Source organism: Olea europaea, unplaced genomic scaffold (assembly GCF_002742605.1).
Source record: "Olea europaea var. sylvestris unplaced genomic scaffold, O_europaea_v1 scaffold383, whole genome shotgun sequence".
NCBI lineage: Eukaryota > Viridiplantae > Streptophyta > Magnoliopsida > Lamiales > Oleaceae > Olea > Olea europaea.
The window spans coordinates 16666-39118 of record NW_019257731.1 but is presented as its reverse complement, the minus strand read 5'-3'; the positions used below and the strand labels follow the sequence as shown (position 1 = coordinate 39118).

General features: G+C 34.1%; 2 protein-coding genes across 3 annotated transcripts; one reads left to right on the top strand and one right to left on the bottom strand.

The window, feature by feature from the left end:
• The first annotated feature begins 2400 nt into the window (after positions 1-2400).
• LOC111386988 lies at positions 2401-4379 on the top strand. Its single transcript, XM_023011498.1, has 5 exons — positions 2401-2734; positions 2810-2890; positions 2967-3034; positions 3116-3315; positions 4154-4379. The coding sequence occupies exons 1-5, from the start codon at positions 2550-2552 to the stop codon at positions 4220-4222; spliced, it is 603 nt and encodes a 200-aa protein (XP_022867266.1). The 5' UTR covers positions 2401-2549; the 3' UTR covers positions 4223-4379.
• A 298-nt stretch (positions 4380-4677) lies between these two features.
• Positions 4678-22074, bottom strand: LOC111386976 (lysM domain receptor-like kinase 3). Of its 2 annotated transcripts, none has more exons than XM_023011477.1 (12): positions 21227-22074; positions 12615-12648; positions 12476-12480; positions 12199-12354; positions 10879-11057; positions 7730-7819; positions 6511-6604; positions 6281-6432; positions 6104-6198; positions 5386-5524; positions 5157-5255; positions 4678-5071 (listed from the first exon to the last, which is right to left on the bottom strand). In XM_023011477.1, exons 1-12 carry the CDS (start codon positions 21870-21872, stop codon positions 4907-4909), a joined length of 1854 nt encoding a protein of 617 aa, XP_022867245.1. In that variant the 5' UTR covers positions 21873-22074; the 3' UTR covers positions 4678-4906. The 2 variants fall into 2 exon arrangements, with proteins under 2 accessions (XP_022867245.1, XP_022867246.1); XM_023011478.1 differs by having other exon boundaries at positions 10879-11051; positions 21227-22073.
• Between the last annotated feature and the right edge of the window lie 379 nt (positions 22075-22453).

The following is a 22453-nucleotide window of genomic DNA, read 5'->3' as shown; positions in this document are numbered from 1 at the left end:
GTAACTCGTGTGCTTGCGCCCCTTGGAGGCATTCTGTTTTTATTTTCTAATTGTAAAGTCATCGCCAATAAAAACACCCCTTTTTGGGACTTTGTCTCAAGAGGTTTGTCCCTTACACAATCATCTGATCCCTTTTTAATTGTTAGCGACTAACCCGCGCGAAACACTAGTATTTTGCTATACATGAATATCATTGTTTTCAATTATGTTGTCCAAGTGTATTTAAAATCCTTGGAATGTGGGGTTATTAAAAATTTCGGATATATGTGTGTTATTCATGATTGTTCATAATCATAATGAAATTGACATTTTTAGATATTTGAAGATCTACATGTGAATACAAGAGCTGAATGAATGCATCTATTCAAATGTGTTATTAGAAATTAATTTATAACTTTCATATGTTTATCTTATTATAGTTAAACATGTGACGTTAATATTTTTAGAAAGGTTCTTCGGTGGCTTTGCAGGTGTGCAAGCGGATAACAGAAGTTATTCAATTGTATAAAATTGTTGTCCAAAGGGGACATGAAATAAATTATAGTCCGTAATGGACATACATAAATCATTAAGGGGAATGAGTTTTAGTCCATAAGGGAGTCATTTTTGGGAGTAATCCAACTTTTGTGGTTGGAAATCCCATGAAGAAGGTTTAATGTGGTGGAAACAATCCGTACTGCGTGATTTGTACTAACACTACGTATATTATGCTCATCCCTATAGTGATAATGGTAATAATAATGTGATGTTAGGAAGTGTTTAATCTTGAATGAGTACCGAGATGACAATTCTTACAAGGTGTGGGTCACACTAACTCTTGGAAGATTTATCTGTGTAAGAGTTGTCATGAGGCCGTGGCTCTGGGATTGGACTATTCCCTAAAGACTCTTACTAGAATCAAGATAAGAGTGCATGGCTATTAACAGCACTACTCACTACGAACTAGAGCCTAAATCGATACTGTGTGTGGTACAATTGAAATTTGGCCATAAGGACCTAATTTAAGGCTTAGTCTGTTAGGGCTCCCTCAAATGGGAATTGTTATCACTAAGTAAGGTTTAAATCTAAAAGATACCTACACTTATTACATAGTATAACGTTGCCACTATGTACTATATATATTTATTTATTTTAAAAGTTAAAAACTTGTGGGGAATTGTTGTAACATAAATGATAATAAGTTTTAATTTTCAAAATTAAAGGTAATTTTAAATTTTTATTTTAAGTTACATTTTTAATACAAAATTAAAACTCATGATTAATGGATTATAAATTATACATAAATTGAATTTATTTTCATGAATGCGAGGGTTTATATTTTTATCCCTATAAAAGGAGTGGTGATACAACATGTTTAAAAAAATACAGTTTGAGATGCAACTAGAAAATAAAATACTCTTTATATTTTTTATTATATTTCTATAGTTTTAACAATTCGATAAAGGTTTGTTCATCTATCTCCTTATGGTCGTGCCATATAAGAAGAACCGACTGTGAACCACATAAATTTTATCTCGGAGTCGTGTAATGTAGAAAGTACCTGCACGAAGGGAGGCAACACGACTTTAAGACAGCATCTTCAACGTGATTCTCAAGACTTGCTTTCTAAATCTCTTCTCTATTTTATGTTATATTATTTTTGAATTATGTTTATGTTATTTAGTTGATTATGTTAATAATAATTTATCTACACATAAATCATCTAATTTTTCCAACAAATCTCAGCTTTAACTTTTCGAATATCCATTATCCATTATGCACATCGAGTCGATCTTCAAACGGCAATTCATTTATAGTGCTCGTTGATCAAACTTCAATTTTAATAATAAATTTTATTGTATTCACAACTTTTCAACCATATATTTTGTTAACTCTATTAACATTTACTAAAACTTCTGTCAATAGCTTAGTCCAAAGAACCCCTTAGTCTTCATTGAATTATGAACTATGAAGTGATGATAATACTTGACGAAAAAGGAAGACATGTCAATGCTCATATAAATTGACATACATACCTTCACTCGAGTCACATTTCATATTAATTAGTCTCTATATTTGCTTTTGACATTCGAATAATGCTACTTGTAAATAAGAAGTTACATAATGATTTATATACAGATGAGATGTTAGAAAAAGAGTGTAATTTTTTTTTTTAAAGAAATTCTATATCAATCATACCTCACCACATCATATATATATATATATAAATCATTATGTAAATGTAGCACAATCGTTGTCATTTTCATATTAATTATAATTATCTTTATATAAAGACAACTAACCACCGGTTGTCCAATTCAATCTCGATAATATCTAATAGATAATGAAGTAGATCTTCCAATATTAATAGTTTACATGATGGATCAAATATATCATTGGCATTCGATGTTAGACTTTGAACAACAATAATACATTGCTATTAATTATATATAATTTATAATAAACGCGCGTAAATCGTGTTCTAAATTAATTTCACCCTCAGTCTCCCTATAGAATATTCAATACCTAATCCCTTATTGAGCTTCTTCAGCATAGTCAATAATCCATCAATGGCATCTTCTTGCAGCTGTCCAGGCCTTCTTCAACCCAATTTCTCTGAAGGATTTCAGCCTTTAGGCTCCCATCGATTACATTATCATCCAACAATATCGAATCTGAAAAATGGGGGCTCGTTTTTAGGCGATCAGAGTTTGAAATATATTCAATCTTTACGAACAAACAATGGATCAAAGAGGTATGCAATAGAGTTTTAACTTGGTTATTACGTTATATAATTTGATTGCAAATTGAGATTTGTAGTTTTTTGCAGGAGGGAGTTAGTTGTTGAAGCCACTCCAGATCCAGAAGTAGGGAATCATCTTCTTTCTTTTTGGCCCACTGATAATCCATGGTGAGTACGAAATTTTTACCACTGATTAATCTTCTTGTATTTAGAAATTGATCTGATCTTATAAATATTGCGATAGGTTCGCCGGGGTTGCGGGATTTATGGTAACAGTTCCTTTTTTGGCCCAACGGTTATTAACGTTGACGAGTAAGAATCAACGAACAACAATTTCTATATCAGTCGAGTTTAATATGTAATTTGTTGATTAGTTGCCGTAATTGTGTACAGAGGAGGTGGATCTGGCGGCTCAGACGGTGGAGAAAATAGCCGATGCCGTAGAGAAGGTGGCGGAGGAAGTCGATAAAGCTGCAGAAAATATAGCAGAGTCACTCCCTGAAGGTGCCCTAAAAAATGTTGTTAATTTAGTTGAAGATCTGGCTGAAGAAACAGCAAAGGATGCTCAAAAAGTTGAAGATTTGATGGACAAGGTTGGTTCCTTGGTATTAGCTTAATTTATTATTTAACTACCTACTTTTTTTCTGGGTATTAATTATTAAAGTTAAAATCCTTTGGACTTCAAAAAAAAGTTGGTGGCGGGATGACATTCAATAATTAATTGCAATGCATGTGAAACAGTATTGATATTCCCACTTTGATATCATCTATGAGGCCTGCTACAAAATTCGGAATTAAATCCTGGATTTAAATCCAGGGTCCTTCATCTTGAATTTCATGGGGTCCGCAGCATAACAATCAAGGGTCGAGGTGTTGCCAGCACCTTGGCCTGTCGACAGGGCCTATCATTGGCCTTGTTTCAATGGCAAAACCCATCATCTATTATGTAATAAAAAATCAAACTTGCTGTTCATGCCAACGATGACATTGTAGAAGAGATTTTTGAAGAAGATACTTTACCAACTTCTAAAAGCTTTCTAGTCCAATAAAGAATTTTAAGAAAATAATCCTAATATATTTGAAAGCAACTTCTCAGTTTCAAAAGTAATTTTTGACTTCTCAAAAGTTATGTCAAGCGAGCCATGAGATTCATCGTTTGCACAATACTTTTGATGCGCTAACATTAGTTTTGACTAGCAAATGAAAAATTATCATGTCAAAGGTAATATCATTTATAATATATAATATTGACGTTTTTCCATATGCTAACAAGTGCGGACTTGTTAAAATTTTTGCGAGAAGTAAATTTAAGATTTTTTTTTTTATTTTTAAAAGCTGCCATTAATTATTATTATTATTATTATTATTATTATTATTATTATTATTGTTATTATTATTATTATTATTTCTTATTTGTGATTGAATTTTCAGATTGAAGAAATTGATGACAAAGTGGAGGCATACTTTAGCAATCAATCTAAAGACAACCCAAGTGTCTAAAGATGGTGTAGTTGAAGATGGATTGCTTTTCTAAATATGTCAATTCAAGTTGGTATCCTTTTTTTCTCTCCTTTTTAGTGTTCAAAACTTTTAATGTTAGTGTGTACTCTTATGTACTTACCACTTTAATTTGAGAATTTTTGTTAATTTAATTCCTCGACGTTGTCCCAAACAATATTCATTTACACTTAGACTATGGGGAATGGATCGTTGTGTAAAAATTTGAATAATTTTCGACATCATTCAAGGCTACAAATGATGTCATAATAATAGCAAAGTTACACGTGACATTCATATACACATGCATCTATGTACTAGTGTTCTAAAAAGGGCGTCTAAACAATCAACTAGACGTTGCCTAGGCACGAAACTTGACCATGCAGCCCATCAAAACTTTATTTTATATATATACATATATAATTCTTGGATTTGAAATTTTTGAAGACAGTATATAGTAAATAAATTATGATATATAATACACATGAATTATTGAATAGCCAATGTAACAATACTTATTCCGATACGACTAATTTTTCAAAAAACCACTATAACTCAGAGCTTTATTGAACTAACATCAACACAGAAACATACAGAAAGTATACAACATTTAAATCTCTTTTTCTCCAATTTCAAGCCAAGACTGCAAAATGTAACGAACCAGACGTGGGAATTCAAGCTTGTTTTCTACCTTCCAGACATGAGATTTACGAGACCCTGGTTTCCATAGAAAGATGCGACATCCCAGTCTTCTGTCGTAGATGAAAGAGTCATCAATGCAACCACGATAGATCTCATACTTGGTCGTAGTTGAGGATTTTCATGCGTACAAGCTCTGGCAAGTTGGGCCATCTAAAAGCAAATAGACCAATGTTTTATACTCCATACAAAAAATAAAAACTACAAAAAATAACAGTGGTTTAGATATCTTTTGCACCTTACGGGCTGAGTCGAGGGAGTAATTATCTCCTAGTCTAGGGTCAACGAGTTTGCGGAGATCATCACTCGGATCTGGCTGATTAAGAACTTCTTCAAACTGTAATCACCAAGGATTAGTCCACGAAAGGAAAACACAACACAATTATATCTTTGGTATCTAAATAACCGAACAAGCAGAAATTTTGAAACACTTTCTTGTATTCAAGACAAGAAATTGTACAACTTACCAAGGCAACAAGACCCTTTGAATCAGCAAGGGAACTGTTTGCCTTAACTATGGCCTCCTTGGCTGAGATTAATTCATACATGACGACACCAAAAGCATAGACATCTATCTTAGGAGAAACGTCACCATATTGAGCATACCTGCATGCACACAGAATCATGCCAATCCCTTTGAGCATATCAATCAGCAAATATAAATTTTTTTATCCGGATAAATACATCTGGCACTATCAATCGGTTTATTCTTATTTAGTCTGTGGGGCTAAATTGGTCAAACTGAGGAAAAAGTTCGCCTTACAGAGGTAGAGCAAATTTTTCAAAATTATTTTCATATAATCAATTGATCTCTGCTAGTTTCAAAACATAAGCAACTACACCACTGTAATTTCTAAAGTCCCTTATAATTGCCCTTTCATCTGGAGGTAATTCGATGATTTTTGGCACCCCGTGAGTCATTTGCCTTCTGAAAACAGAGGGAGTAATCAAATAGTTTGGAAAACATTGGACAAGTTTTGGTTAAAGAAAAAAAATTAATTAGAGAGTGCGTTAACATCTCAAAAGCATTTAAGTATTCAAGTCATAAATGATACATCTATCAACAGGTAAAATAAGATGAAAATTGTTTAACTTTGCAAATCCAAAGAACCGGATGAGATTTCCTTATCAGCTACCAGAATTTGTAATATATAAACAACACATGATATGTGCTAAAGGACTTACTCTGGCGGCATGTACCCAAATGTACCTACAAGACGTCCCGTTGGCAAAGAATTACTTCCAACTTCAGTGAGTTTTGCTAAACCAAAGTCCGCAACCTGCAGTCCAAATGATCTATTATTTGTGGTTATGAAAAATACTTTACATGTTCAAATATCAAACCTGAGGCCACTTTACTACCTTCGCATGGAAGTTCTTGTCTATCAAAATATTTGCCGGTTTGATATCACGGTGGATGTACACTGGAACGGTGTGTTCATGAATATATTCTAGGCCTCTTGCTGAATCAAGAGCAATTTGCACCCTAGTTGGCCATGGCAGTGGATCCCTGTCTGGAAAGATAGATGATGTAACATAATTTATGAATGCACAATTATTGCATCAACTATATATTTTATAAGTCAGTGCACCTGAGCCACGCAGATGTTGGCTTAAGTTCCCATTCTCAATGAATTCGTATACAAGGAAGAGAGAGCCCTCAACACAATATCCAATCAAGCGCACCTACAACCAGAATGGACAATAAAATCAACAATGCCAATAAAATAAACCATAACTGTTGCTTGAAATGAAACGTCCAGGTTAAAAATGACACAAGTTGTACTATAACAGCAGAACTCATATACGAAAATAGCTATTGCTTAAAATTTGAATGCAGCAGCAAACCAAGAGAGACCTTGGCAAGATTCAACTGTTAATTCTAATTATCTATCTCCTACTGCGACATAGAATGAAATGGCCATTTTGAAATTCAAACTGTTTATGCCAAAAAAAATTAAAAAAATAAATCAGATTTCAACATCATCATCATCATCAGATTTCAAGTTAGGTCAAATGAATAAAACCTACAATGCTACAAACCCCCCAAAAAAAATATATATATATATGCAAGTTATGGACTTTTCTTCATAACTCACAAATGTTAGCATAACAACGCATATCATGGAAGAACTGTATCAAGAATATCATGGATTCCCCACTTTAAAAAGTAAAACATTCTCAACTGGATCCGGAGAATCAGCAGACAGCAATTGTATAAAGTGTACAAGAAAACATTTCCCAAATGAATGGAATGAAGGTCAGGACTCACGCCTATCTCAAGTTCCAATAGAAGTCCACACACAGTGTATTTTACTGTATCATGAGGAATAATACGATTTTAGCATCACGCAATGTGTAAATTTGTGTGCATGTACGTCTATAAAACATACTAATCATTAAGGCCAATATGTAGTTCACCAAAGGCGAGGCAATAATTTGAAAAAAGAAAAGAAAAATGAGAAGAAAAGAGCACGATCATATCATTGCTTTGGACCATGAGTTTACGTCGATGGAATACCCAGAATTGGGACGTCTCATGTCATGCAAAGAGGCCTACCTGTTATGTGAAGTTTAACAAGGAAAGAGAAACCAAAAATGAAGAACATTCATGCAAGAGAAAGGGCTGCCAGTGTACGAGGAAAGGGAAAAAACAACAAAAAGAGGACAAGAACACTTCGAAGTGCATTACAAGTAATTATAAGCATGAACTTTTAATGCCATCTAGCATGCAGGAAATCAATAAAAATCATGGAAACAGCATACATACATAAAGAAAAGTCTGCAGTAGAAAAAGAGGATAATTGGTACCAGGTTAAGGTGGTGAACATGCGTCAAAACCTTCAGCTCAGCAAGAAATTCCCTTGTCGCTTGCATATCCATTTTCTTAATTGCAGCTTTCTGCAAAGAAATTTGTTACAAGAAAAATTGATATCAATATTAGAATATGCATGACATTGGTAATTCACCAATTCCAAATTGTTGAGGGTAACAATATGAATGCATTTGTCAAGAGTATTGAGTGTAATTTCTTCTTTTGCTTCAATGTGGTATACAAAACACCAGAACTGGGACCTAGATTGTAAAAGTTGAAAGTACCATAAATAACTGCTATAAATAACTGCTAATCATTTGAAAAGTAGTGCTTCTCATTATATAAAATTTTATGGATAACCGCTAAAACATAGGAAGCATTTGAATTCTACTTGGAGAAATTTGATATATTCTCAATTAACGAATTCAGAACAAAGAAGCTCACATTGACCCTTAAGAGTAGGTAAGGATCATTTCAGTTTTTGATCAGTGATACAAGAGATGAGAGAATCAAGCATACCAATCTGAAAGACTAACCCTACCCACAATGATGTACCAGATATTAAAATTTGTTGAGAACTGTAATATTGAATTTTGTAATTCTTCTGAAACCAAAATTTAGTAGCAAAAAGTTGCTGCATATTCATCTGTTTAGATCCCCTATGGCCTTTAGTCATTGACCCTTGCTAGAGTTAGATGTAAAGACTCAATGAAGAATGGTGACTTAAGGAAGAAATTATATGAAGCAACTCCCAATTCATCCCTAAAACTTATCCCCAAGGGCATGCTTGGGAAATTTTTTTTACTGGTTCTGAATAATTTTGTATGGCACCTTTTATAAGAGGTTAGAAAAATGGGTACTTGCTAGTTTTTTTGGACACCAATTTTAGACTATTTAAAAATCATCTAAAACCTGTGTAGTGTAACTTTGATTGTTTCTCTCAACCATCAATTTGGGGAGTTTCAAACTTTTCTCATATTGTTTTCTAAATTTACCTTTTATAAAATAATTATTTCCACCAACATAGTTTGTTCAAACATAACTTGTAATAAAAATGCATTAACTAAAAAAAAATATTTATAAGCAAAATTTTACTTTATTATTAAAAAATTATGTAAACGTACAAAAATTAAATATTATAAAAATCACTTTTGTGTAAAAATTTGTTTATAAAGTAAAAATGCTAGTAATAAGACAAAAACCCACTTATAAAATATAAAAAGTAAAATTTTCAATACAGAATTAACTTTTAATTGTAATATTTACTTATAACTAAAAATTATTAACTTAAATTTTAATTATTTAATTTTTTTAATAAATATTGCATGAGAGGAGAGATCTTAGAGGTCAGTTACCTTAACTTATATGTAAGAAATTACTTACAAATAAAATATTACTTATGAATAAAAAAGTTTCATAAAGAAATTATAAATTGAAAATTTCACTTAGGGACATTCACGTAATTTTATTCTTTTAAAAAACTTTCAAAATCGATGCATAAAAACTCCAAGCACGGGCTAGAGTGTTTTAAAAATCGCTACTAAAATTACTCAAAATCGATCCGTTAAAAAAGGCTCAAAACCGGTAATTTAAAAAATGCCTGTAACTGGTACCCAAAACTCCCAAGCAGGCCCTAGGACTCGTGGATTTATCTCTGTTTAGACCCCTTATGGCCTATCCTCATTGACACTTATTACATTTAGATGTAATCTTGAAGGTTCACTTTCAGGAAGAAATTATGCCTCAGTTTGCGTCTCATTTTATTTTTGCTAAAATTCTACTTTTTAAGAAATGAGTGGTTGACAAGACGGTAGTACTTGAAAGTTCTATGAAATATGCAGTTAAAATTAACGTTAAACTTTGAAAAGTAGAATTTGAGAAGAAGAAAATGAAATCCAAACTGAGGCTATATGAAGCAACCCCCAATTCGTCCCTAAAACTTATCCATAAGACTCATGGATTTATCTCAAAGATAAAATGCTTGACTTCAAGTAAAGTTAGTAAGCTAAATCTTAACCTGAAACCGCACCAATTGCCAGACTAGAACAGGAGGAAGGTAAATTCTTGAAAAATCCTGAAAAGTCTAGGCGGATAGTAGGGAATCTTGACCATCTGACAGTGACTAGACCATGGGAATGTTGTTGTACATTTGAAATAGCTCAAAAGGAACCGTGGGCAAGGACTTCTGTATAAGCATTTTAGTCATCTCAAAATTCAAGGTCACAAAGACACCAGTCAGGTGCAGTCTTCATCTAATAGAAAAATCCAGAAATGGGAGCATTCATCAGCAGTAATGTGGTGGAAAGGAAGAACGTAGACCGTGGCTCACAACCCGAGTTAAGTTGGTTAGATTACATGTTTCACACGTTGATAAAAGCAATTAGAATGGGCTTTCAATACTAGTCAATGTGTGTATATATGTCTGCAAGATAAATGAATTGATAGAGAAGCGATCAACCAGCTGAACACCTTCGGAGGCATGGAAGTGCATTTATGTCTCCTGGTCCAGTGTATCCAAGCACATGAACAACCCCAGGAGTTCAACAGTTTATTCCTTCCTATAATATTAGAACCATTTCCATTTTCCACTAGATTATATTGAAATACCATCTAACTTTAGGATCGATTTCCCAAGCACAGTAATGAGAAGCAGAATTAGCTATTAACTCTGTAAGAATATAAATAATTATACTCCCTAAATAACGTCAATCATGAGCGTCCGAGCAAGAACTTCCTTGAATAGGAATCCTAAATTGCAAAAAAAAATCCTTCTGGAGTATTAAACATATAGGAGATACAAATAACTGGTGAGGGAAGATGAAATAAGATTGGCAGTACTTTTCCTAAGCAAAATGGACAAATATTCCTTCAAGTTCTCATAATTACTTCCAGTTGCTAGTAGAATATAAAGACACACAAACACTTCTATATTTTCAATTAAACTGGATAACCATCGCCATTCAGCAACATAATAAATCCTTCGACAAGACCACGTATGGACATGGAATGAGGCACATAATAAACAGATAATTCGTTTTATTCCAATAAAAACTGAAAGTACAATACCAACTTTATTGTCATGAGAAATTTTAGCTAGCATTGTCATTTTTTAACATGAAATATAACAATTTTATATACTACTTACCTCACCTCTGAGCTCAGCATAGTAAACAGCGCCAAAACCACCTTCACCAATCTTATTAGCAATGCTGAAGTCATCAGTCGCCTTCGCAAGCTCTTCATATGAGAACTCAACAGACTTGTCAACACTAATGCCAGTAAGGCCTGGAGAAGTGCCATCACGAGCAGCAGTAGAATCTGTAGCTTTCATGAAGAGACATAAATCGATTAAGTACTGAATAAACACTGAATTGTTAGTGTTTCTTTTAAGTAAAATGCAGAAAATAAGTTATAAACTCGCAAATGTTTTCTACTTTCTTCCAATGCAGATAAAATAGTGTCAGGCTTTCTTTGTATTGTCAGGATACAAAACCAAAAATACTAACAAAGAGAATCCTAAATCAACTGATTCTGAGGGGCTCCATTTCCAATTCTTCTTTTTGGTATAGGGAAGCCTTCTCCTGTAGCCATGATATGATATTGTGGATCACGGCCAATGATTGTCAATTTTAAGAAAGACCAACCGAAACGAACAAAATCTCCAAAAGTAATTGCTCAAAACAGGAAAAGATCCCATGAAACTAGTTAAGTAGGACATAACACTATTGCAGCAGAGAGACTCGTTTATTGTACACCAACCCCTTTGAAATGTAAGCTTATCCCAGGACAGTTGCGCAGATGGCAGATGAAGCAAATTACGGTCCTTCAGTCCTTAAGGTTTGCCTAACTCCATTGCCCGCCTGGTATGACTTAAAATGATATGAGCAGGTGACAAAGTCAAAAGGGTAGACTTAAAGTGACAGAGTGTCAAAAATGAAAGATTTCCTATGTTGTGCCAGAAATCCCAAAATGGTTTCCTTTGAAAACTCCTCCAGAAAGTATAATGGATGGATCCATATTTTTCCAAAAACAACTATTAAGATTCATTTACATAACTTTTTACCCTGACATTTAATCTACGGGCAAGCTATATTATTAATTCCAGGTCTATCTGATCAGAACAAGCAATTATCAGCCTTTCCACTTGAGCTTTCGGTTCCATTATGTGCATTCAAAAGTGTCCAACCCGGTTTATCTTGTGTGTGGATTACAGTGTTTTATTACCGGATAGCGATCTTGTACTAACCAGGGGTTTGGTAAAGTACTTAAAATCATAATACACCCCGTATTACATGGGATCTATCACCTTGATCAGAAAAGGAGACTGTTCAATAATATGTAAGATTATATACAACCCTCCAATATCCATATTGAGGTGAAAAGGAAATGTTGAAACATCAATATAAGCGTGATATCTAGCGGAGCACAATGGTGGAGGAGAAAAGAAGAGGGATAAAAGAAGTACCATGACCAGCTTGCTGAGAGTGATCAGCAGATGTTGAGAGCAATCCGATCTTTTCTACCTTTTTCCTGTGAAATCCAACATAAAAACAACCTGCACATAACAGTAACCCAGCTACTCCAGCAACAGATATCCCAGCTATAGCTCCACTTGATAATCCTAATTACAAGGAAGATAATGTAAGCATAAGAATGGAGATTTCCATTGTCAGATAGATCCTGTTCATAAGCGGAAAAGTATGGAGGATGACATTGAAATCAGCAAGAGAAGTCCAAGTCACCTGTGCTGCAAAAAGAAGAAAATTTATTGAAACTTAGAAATTTAAGAGATTCAATAATGAAATATAAATTCGCTTAATTAAGTTATCAAATCAAGTACGTATGTGCGTACATACACGCGCCTGTGTATGTAAGAGATACCTTGTTCTTAGAGGGCGATAGCTTCCGTTTTGATCTGCATATATATTAGAGAAAATAGTTAGGGCAACACAAAGCGGTAATGCAGATGATAGTTACCCTTGATATTGTCAACATTCTTTAAGCCTATTTGCAAATTGTTAATAAATACTCGAGCCACTTTTTATTCACACATTTCAAGGGATCCATGAGTACTGCCCACTTATCTACCTCATTTCTATCTATTTATAATTTAAACCGTTTATACACACTTCCCAATCATACTCTGAGGTTGCCGCCTACTAAGACATAAGGAAAATCATTAAACCACTTATCACTGAATCATTACTGGAAAACAATAAAAAATATGACATTACAATATGTCATTTCTCTGCTACTTCATGGACATTCACTGGCATCAATGCTAGATGTCAATGTAGCGAACTATAAGTGAGCAAAATACATTAATATTTCGAGCAACGTTGATACCTCCATCTGTTCATGTGAATGTGCTCCCAAGTACACAAGCATAGATGTTCATTCACACGGAACACCCCACAAAGCCCCATTACAAAAATAACACAATATGCATACAAATACACATATATGGAGAGAGAGAGAGGGCAAACATAACTATATTAGTTCAACATAAATAGGCAATCAGAACTATATCAGTTCAACATAAATAATTTTAATAAGACAAAGAATTATGACATCATCTGCATATACATGTACATTCTTAAGACTCCATAAACACAACATTGCTACCCCCACAAGTTATGTACTACCGGGAAATTAGACTTTGATAAAAGCAAAAGATAATCCTTTTAGCTCAAGAATCGAGTCATATCCTTGTCCAAGCTTTAAATTATCCAGATCTAAGGTACATAAGAAATAGTTGAGACATATCCAAAGCAGGGTCAATAAATATATGTTAGTCTTTCGTGCAAACTCGAATGGAACTATTAGTTTAAACCACTCCGCACAATGTCATCAGCGATACTATGAATATTATTAGTTTCTTTTACTTCATTTAATACCTAGAGTTGTGAATTTCTATTTTATTGGCATCTTATCTTTTCCTAAGTTCAATTTGTCACACAAATAAATGTCAAAAAAAATTGATGACAAAAGCAAAAATTATTTTTAGTCGTAAGATTAGAAAATATACGCATGATGCGCATTAACTCTAAATCCTACTATTCCAACATAATATGAAAAGTTACCACACCAGTGTCGAGAGCTTCAAAGACACGTTAGCACAGGACCGGCATTAGCCCAAGCAACCAAGGCAGTGCCTTGGGCCTCGATTTTAAGGGGGCCTCTTAACAAAAGTGGCCCAAAACCCATATCTATACAAAATCCTCAAAATCCCTTAAAAAACAAAGGAGCAGATGAACGGCCTTCAAAACGTGAGACTGAGAGAGAACTCAGAGAAGCTAAATTTGAAAATACAATCTTCACTACCAATTGGTCATTTGACAATCCCTGAAAACTACCAGCAAAAGCTCCAGATTTGGATAGTGATTCCGATAATGAAGGCTCGGCTCCATGTAGGAGAAAGAGATCGGATAGAATGATCAAAAGGTACAACACTTCATCTTTTTTTTTTTTTAAGTACTATTGCTACTAATTTGTCATCCTGCATTTTTGAGATTGATCAGCAAGAACAAGAAGAGATGCCATTAGTTTAATTATGCTTTCAAGGGATGTTTAGAATTGCCGAATGGGAGTATCATGAATTCTATTCTTGAGAAAAAGAATCTTGATAAATGATAACGAGTCCGAAGTTAACTCGCCCAAGAAATTGATATGGTATAAGGTCCCCAACAGGAAAACATGAAATAATAATAAAACATGAGAAATGTTGGGCCTGTTTGGGCCATTTTTTTGCCATTATTCTTAATTGAGCTAACTGTAAAGGAACTGGGAACCCATGGTAGATGGCATGTTACATCCATATGTACAAGTCATTACGGTTCATATGAATTTTAGAATTTGAATCGTAGAATCTCATCCTCAATTCTCTCAACTTTCATTGGGTTAAATGCATAGCAAGTTATTCAATTTTTAGCAAAGTTTACATATGAAAAATTGATATTTAATTTTGTACTATCAAGTTATTAGCTTTTTTACCCTTTTAGTTATTAGCTCAACAGAGGCTCTTTTCTTATCCTCTGTAACTACATTTTTGCAGGTCATTTGTTATTGCTGAATCCTTTCTTTTTGGATAAGTTTGAGAATTTTCAATTCAAAATTATCGATCAGGTTTTACTGCTCTTTGCTTATAATTATGTCTACAAAAAATATTTGAATCTGGATGTGCTAAAAGAAAAAAGAAGGAAAAGATTGAAAAGTTGATTAAATCTCAAAAGGGAGCACTTGATAAGTTTTTAAGTAGTAGTAGATGAGTACATAACGAAGACGTAGTTATTGAAGAAGTGTTTAATGAGAATGATAATAGAAATAATACAATTGAGGAAGAACATTGTTTGATGAATGACGCGGTATCTACTGATAGAGATAATGAACAATTTTCCCTTCACCTTTTCGATCCAGTAAATTAGGGAAATATGAATACGAATTTAAGAGATTTAATTGTAATGAAATGTCCTGTAAGAGAAAATGATATAATTTTTTCGAAAGATATAGCAAATCGACACTTCTCATCTACATATTACGTTCGACGATTACTTAATGGAGAGAAGCATGATAGAAAATGGTTGATATACTCAAAAAGTTTGGATAAAGTATTTTGCTTTTGTTGTAAGCTATTCAAGAATGATGGGATCGGAACTCAATTGGCACATGATGGAGTAAATAATTGGAAAAATGTTGGTGAAAAACTTCATATGCATGAAATTAGTTGTGACCACATTAATAACATGAGTAAATGGATAAAAATGGAATTAAGATTTGAAAAGAGTAAAACGATTGATAATAGTGTACAATAACAAATCAATAGAGGTAGAGAACATTGGAGACAAGTATTATTGAGAATAATATCTGTGGTGAAAACTCTTGCTAAAAATAATTTAGCATTTCGTGGAGATAATGAGAAGATATACCAAGAAAATAATGGTATTTTCTTAAGTACAATTCAAATTATTGTTGAGTTTGATCCCGTAATGCAAGAGCATGTTCGTCGAATAAAAAATAAAGAGACTCATTATCATTATCTATGACACAAATTCAAAATGAGTTGATACTTATGCTAGCAGGTAAGATTAAAAAAATAATCATTAAGAAACTCAAAAATTCTAAATACTTTTCTGTTATACTTGATTGCACTCCGGACACGAGTCATGAAGAACAAATGTCTATAATATTGAGGTGTGTAGATATTTCGACTGGTCCAGTGAAGGTTGAAGAATTCTTTTTAGGGTTTTTATTGGTGGATGATATATCTGGTAACGGACTTTTTAATGAATTGGTGGATGCTTTGAGTAATCTGAAACTTGACATTGATGATATGAGGGACAAGGCTATGATAATGGTGCTAACATGAAAGGAAAACATAAAGGAGTTCAAAATAGACTATTACAACTAAATCTTAGAGCATTCTACAGTCCTTGTGGGAGTCATAGTCTTAATCTTGCAATTTGTGATATGGCTACTTGTTGTTCGAAAGTTAAATATTTCTTTGGAGTGGTGCAACGTATATACACTTTATTTTCGTCATCTACTAAACGGTGGAAAGTTTTCAAAGAGAATGTAAATGGTCTTACCCTTAAGCCCTTGTTTCAAACCGTTGGGAAAGCCATATTAAAAGTGTTAAAGTGATAAGATTTCAAGCTCCGCACATAAAAAAGCTTTACTTCAATTGGCAAGTGTTGATGATCCTAAGACGAAAAGTGAGGCGAAGTGTTTGGCAACATATGAAATTGACAATTTTGAATTCTTACTTGGGATGATTATTTGGTATGAAGTGCAGATAATGTTAATAGAGTAAGCAAACAATCTTTTAAGATAAATTATTTCATATATATAGTGGATCAAACTCTATCATCACTTCAGAATAGATTGGAGCAATTTTAGAAATATGATGATATTTTTGAATTTTTATTTGATTTGAAAAGACTTAAATCTATTGATGATGATATTTTGAAGTGTTCTTACATTAACCTTGAAAATTACTTGAAGCATAATATGATTTCTTATATCGATGGGGTAGAATTATTTTCTGAGTTGAAAGTTTTAAGGGAAGTGATACCTACAAACATTTTTGGAGCAATTGATGTATTGGATTACATTAAGAAAATGGACTGTTATTTTGCAAATACCTAGATTGCTTATAGAGTATTATTGACTATTTCAGTCACTATTGTCTCTGCTGAAAGAAGTTTTTCAAAGTTGAAGTTGATTAAATCTTATCTTAGATCAACTATGTCACAAGAGTGATTGAATGGATTAGCTATGTTTTCTATTGAAAAAATATATGGGAAAAACTTGATTTTAGTGGTTTGATTACTAATTTCACATCTCAAAATGTGAGAAGGTTAAATTTTATGTTAGCCTAATCTCTCGAATTGTGAGAGAAGTTTTATTTTGTTACTCTATTTTTTGAATTGTATAAAGTCTTCTTTTGAATGTAAAGGTGTTAATTATTTAAAAATTATTACACTTGTAAAATAAAATATTATGTTGAAAGGTCTCATAATAATTAATCGCCTAGAGCCTCTAAATTCTCGAGGCCGGCCCTGCGTCAGCAAAATACGAAGACAGTAGATTGCGAAACATATATAATTTTCTATTGTACGTGGAAAAGATTTATAATCCCATAATCAACAACAGCTATAACCCTCTACATCAAAAGATGAGGTCCAGGGATGCTAATGGACAATAGGATCCCTGGGAAGCCCTTGGGGAGCATGGCCTTGGGGAAATCTATATAGAATGTAGCCCAAGGGAAGTACCTTACACTCAGGGAGCAAGGCAAGACCTCTGATTTCGTGGCAGCCATACTTGAAAGAATGGAATTCCTACTAGGAAGAGTGGAGGACTTGTGGTGTCATAATGCAAAGAGTAAGGCGTATTCAAAGGAGATGGTGCAAACTAATAGTAGGCACGCAAAAATAATGCCAAGAGCAATGCACACCACACTTATGCCAAGACAATCATATATACTACATATCTTGCTTCTTGTGAGGAGCAATATTTCTCATCCTTGAGCATGACTGAAACATAAACCTAGGTCATAGTTGTTTCCTCCAACAATCCCTTAAGTACATTTATTAGCCCTTACTAGCCTAAACTAGAAAGTCAGTTGTCATGACTCATAATTTTAGCACACATCAAGACTGTCCCAACCAAAGGCGCACGAAAATGAATTTCTATCTTGAAAGGGATTTCATGGAAGCATATCTGTCAATTGGATAGTAACTATACCCATCAATTTAGACAAGATACTATAAATAGTAGCTATATAAATGGTAAGAACTTATTTACTTTCCATATGTAAAGTGATGGCTGACTTTCAGCTTTGTAATTAGGCATATTGGTCCTATTTATACAGAGAAACCTTTAGAATGAGTAGGATCAAGTTACAATAGAAAACTAAGTACCTTTGTCATGGCATCAGAGCTAAGTCCCTGAATTAGAATCCAATTTCTGGTTAGTGACTATTTCTTAAACCAGAAAAGGGATTTTGTCTCAACGATTATGCCCTTATACACATTAAAATGGGGTGACGGAAAGAAATAATCGTCATTTCTTGGATGTTGTACGTACATTATCACTTGATTCATATGTTCCTTCAAAATTTTAGGTTGAAAAATTGTCTACTGCAGTTTATTTAATCAATAGATTGCCTTCTCAAGTTTTACACTTTGACTCTCCATATTATCATCTTCATCATCAACATCATGCTTATCATGATTTGCATACTTTTGGACGTATTTGCTTTGATCATTTGCCTCCTTATGAACGACACAAACTATTTGTTCAATCTCATAAGTGTACTTTTATGGGTTATAGTGTTTTACACAAATATTATGTTTGTTATGATCCATGCTCTAACAGATTTCATTTTTTTCGTCATGTTGTTTTCTTTGAGCACAAACCTTTCTTTTCCACTTATGATGAGCTTTTACCTGAAATTAGTATTCTTCCATGTTTTTATGATTTGGCATTTCATCCTGAACGATTCAAACCTAGACTCGTATATGAGAGACGTCAACCATTTAGGCCTCTTCCGAAGCTCGACCCCACATCTGAGCTTGTTCAACCTCTTCTTCCTTTGACTTGGCATTTGAGACAAATGTGCCTCCTAACATAAGTCCTTGACAATCTATCCGAGTTTCTCGACCTCCTGATAGGTATGGTTTTTTCATTCATTTGCCACTGCATTGACATCTATTCCCATGCCTCCTAGTTACTCTAAGGCTGCTAAACATAAATGTTGTCAAAAGGCTATGGATGAAGAATTTCGAGCACTTCAAGAGAATCGTACTTGGGACATTGTTCCATTGTTCCCTGCCCATCAAATATCAATGTCATAGGCTGTAAGTGGGTCTATTATATTAAGTTTCGTTTTGATGGATTTCTGGACTATAATGAAGCTCGCCTAGTTGCTCTTGGAAGTAGGCAGGAGTATGGGGGTGAATTATGATGAGACATTTGCTCTTGTAGTAAGATAACTACGGTACACACTGTTCTCTCTATTGCTACCTCTCAAGGGTGACCTTTTCACCAAATGGACATTAAAAACACTTTTCTTCATGGTGATCTTAAGGAGGATATTTTCATGGCACCACCTCCGGGCCTTATTTCCTGCCCTTCACAAGTATGCAAGTTGAAGCAGTCTCTTTATGGGTTAAAACAAGCCCCTCAAGTATGGTTTTGAGAAGTTCCGATCTATCTCACTACAACTTTCTTTTATACAGAGCCAATCTCACTCCTCTTTATTTCTTTGCAAAACATCTACTGGTATTGTTCTCTTGTATATGCAGATGATATTGTGCTCACTGGCACAAATTCTAAATTGATCACTTGACTCCAAAAATGTCAACAATTTTCTTTTCATATGAAAGACCTTGGTTCGCTTACATATTTTTTTGGGTATTCCACGGGCATATTCTTGAGCCAACATAACTATATTCAAGATTTGATCACTCCAACTGGTTTTCTTCTTTTGCCGATACTCCTCTGGAAGTCAATGTGACATATCGTCGTAAGGATGGTGATCTCCTTCCTGATCCCATATCTTTTGGCAACTAGTTGGCAGTCTCAACTGCTTGACCATCAATCGGCCTGATATATCATTTGTTGTCCAGCAGGCTAGTCAATTTATGCAAGTTCCACAACATCTCTATCTTAGAGTTGTTTGCCGCGTCTCCGAGGTATTTCTCGTAATAGATTTTTTTTTTTCCTGCGGGCTCTCCTATCCGTTTTGTTGCATTTAGTGATGCAGATTGAGCTGGATGTCCTGATACTCGCCGTTCTGTTATGGGGTTGGTGTATGTTTCTAGGTGATTCTCAGGTCTCTTGGAAAAGTAAAAAGCAGGCTCGTGTATCCAAATCATCTACTGAATCTAAATATTGTACCATGTCCGCTACTTGTTCTAAGATTGTTTGGCTTCGTGGATTGTTAGCTAAGCTTTGCTTCCCTCAGTTTGACCCTACCCCTATTCATGCGGACAACACGAGTGATATTCAGATTGCTGCTGATCCGGTATATCATGAGCGTAACATATCGAAGAGGATTGTCATTCCATTAGAGAGGCTGTTGACACTCATATTTTTTATCTTCTGTATATCTCTATTGACCTTCAGATTGCTGATGTATTCACTAAAGCAATTACTCATCAACGCCATCTCCTTTTTGTGAGCAAATTGATGCTTCTTGATTCCTCAGTATCAATCTGAGGGGGTGTCAATTGGATAGTAATTATAGCCATCAAATTAGATAAGATACTATACATTGTAGCTGTATAAATGGTAGGAACTTGTTTACTTTTCATATGTACACTGATGGCTGATTTTCAGCCTTGTAATTAGGCATATTGGTCCTATTTATACACAGAATGAGAAGGATCAAGTCACAACAGATAACTGAGTACCTTTGTCAATATCCACCCTCCCCTGCCCCACCCAAAAAATAGTAATAATAATCCACTTCCCCTCCACACGAATCCTAATTTCCACAATATTTAAGCTCTAATGGTTTCCCCAAGGCGTGCCTCTGGCAAACCCTACATGTTAGCAGAAAATAGTGAGGAGCTATAATTTTTCTCCCTCAAGCAATCAAGATTCACGCACATATATCAGATCATCAGCTGAAAGGTTGCTGCATCAGATAAAATGGTACTTGTACTTTTCTCGACTTTCATTATAACCAAATTCAAGTATAACTGGGTGGAAGTACCTTTGTATCGCTCAAAATAATAAAACATCCAATCTATTTGGTGCACAAATTACTACTAAAAATAAACTGAATTTGAGAGTTTGGAAATTGTAATGGGCCTGAAATTTCTCAAGGCACATCCAAATCACAATAAAAGAAGACAATCTTCAAAAAAATCGATTTCTTTGAAGTATCCTAATTCGTGTGTGTGTCTGTGTGTACACATACACACACAAAATTGGTTTCCAGATAAATTTCCTTTAAGAAACCTACTATAACAGGAAGAACTCACCTCTGCCAGGGATAAACACCAGCCCGCTCCCGGCACTGAAATTCACTCTCGGATTATAACTCCTCACCAAATCAGAACTCAGATTATTTGCCGCCGCCACCGATATTAAGTTCTCCCCAGGCCTCAAAGGGTAGGTAACAAACAACCCATAATCCCTGGACACCTCCTCATCCCCACAAGAACAATTCACCGTGACATTCAACGTTGCGGTATCTGGAATAAAATTCGGCGAGTAACTATTAAACTGCGCCAGCGATTGTCCGGTAGTCAAATTCGAATAGTAAGTTCCCGCAACTCTATCATAAGTGTCCCCCGTATTCACATCGTAACTAAAGACATGGCCCAGAAACTCGTTCCGTATACAGTCACAAGAAAAGGGGATGTTTATTCGTGTATCGGCTAAAACTGTATCTTGATTGGGGATTTGTGGGTTGTAAGTGAGGATATTTTGGATTGAATTTTGTGTGATTTGGGAAATGAAAGTGAGATTCGAACCTTGCCACACGTAGTAGGAGCCTAACGCCAAGTCGCAGGTACTACTGCACCTTGAATAAGCAGGTGAAAAAAGTGAGATTATTATTCCGATTAAAAATAAGAAAAAACCCAAGATCGATTCCTGTTTGGAGATAAATATGAGGATCATCATGTTGCAGGAATCATTTGACAAATGGTAACTGGTGAAGAAAGGATGAAACTGGTTTGTTTATGAATAAATGATGCTTTGGTACCGTTGACTATTCTGTTGAATCTTTGAATAACTTTCCTTTGGATTACACAGACAACCTTTGAATGGATTTTTCTAGATGTACAAGGAGGACGTTGTCAACTGCAAACCCGGTAGCGCTTTCCTTTTTGAATAACTTTTCTTTCGATTTTACACAGACATGCATTTTTAGAACTCCGTCAACATGATTTACTTTTTTTTATTTTATTTTAATTTTAAAGAGACAACTTTTAAAATTATATTTTAAAAAATTCTTTAAATTAATATTTTAATTTAAAAAGTGAATTTGACTTTTTAAATTTGGAGAGTCAAACTCACTCTATGCAATTAAATGCATTCGGAGTATTTCAATTTTCAATATAGGAAAATAATAAAATAATTTAGTAAAAATTGGTTAAAATAAAATATGGGTAAAAATAATAAATATTTTTTGGGAATAATAAAATTAAGTGCTAAATATAAAATGTTTGATGGAGTATTTCAAAAATTTTAACTCTGAAAAT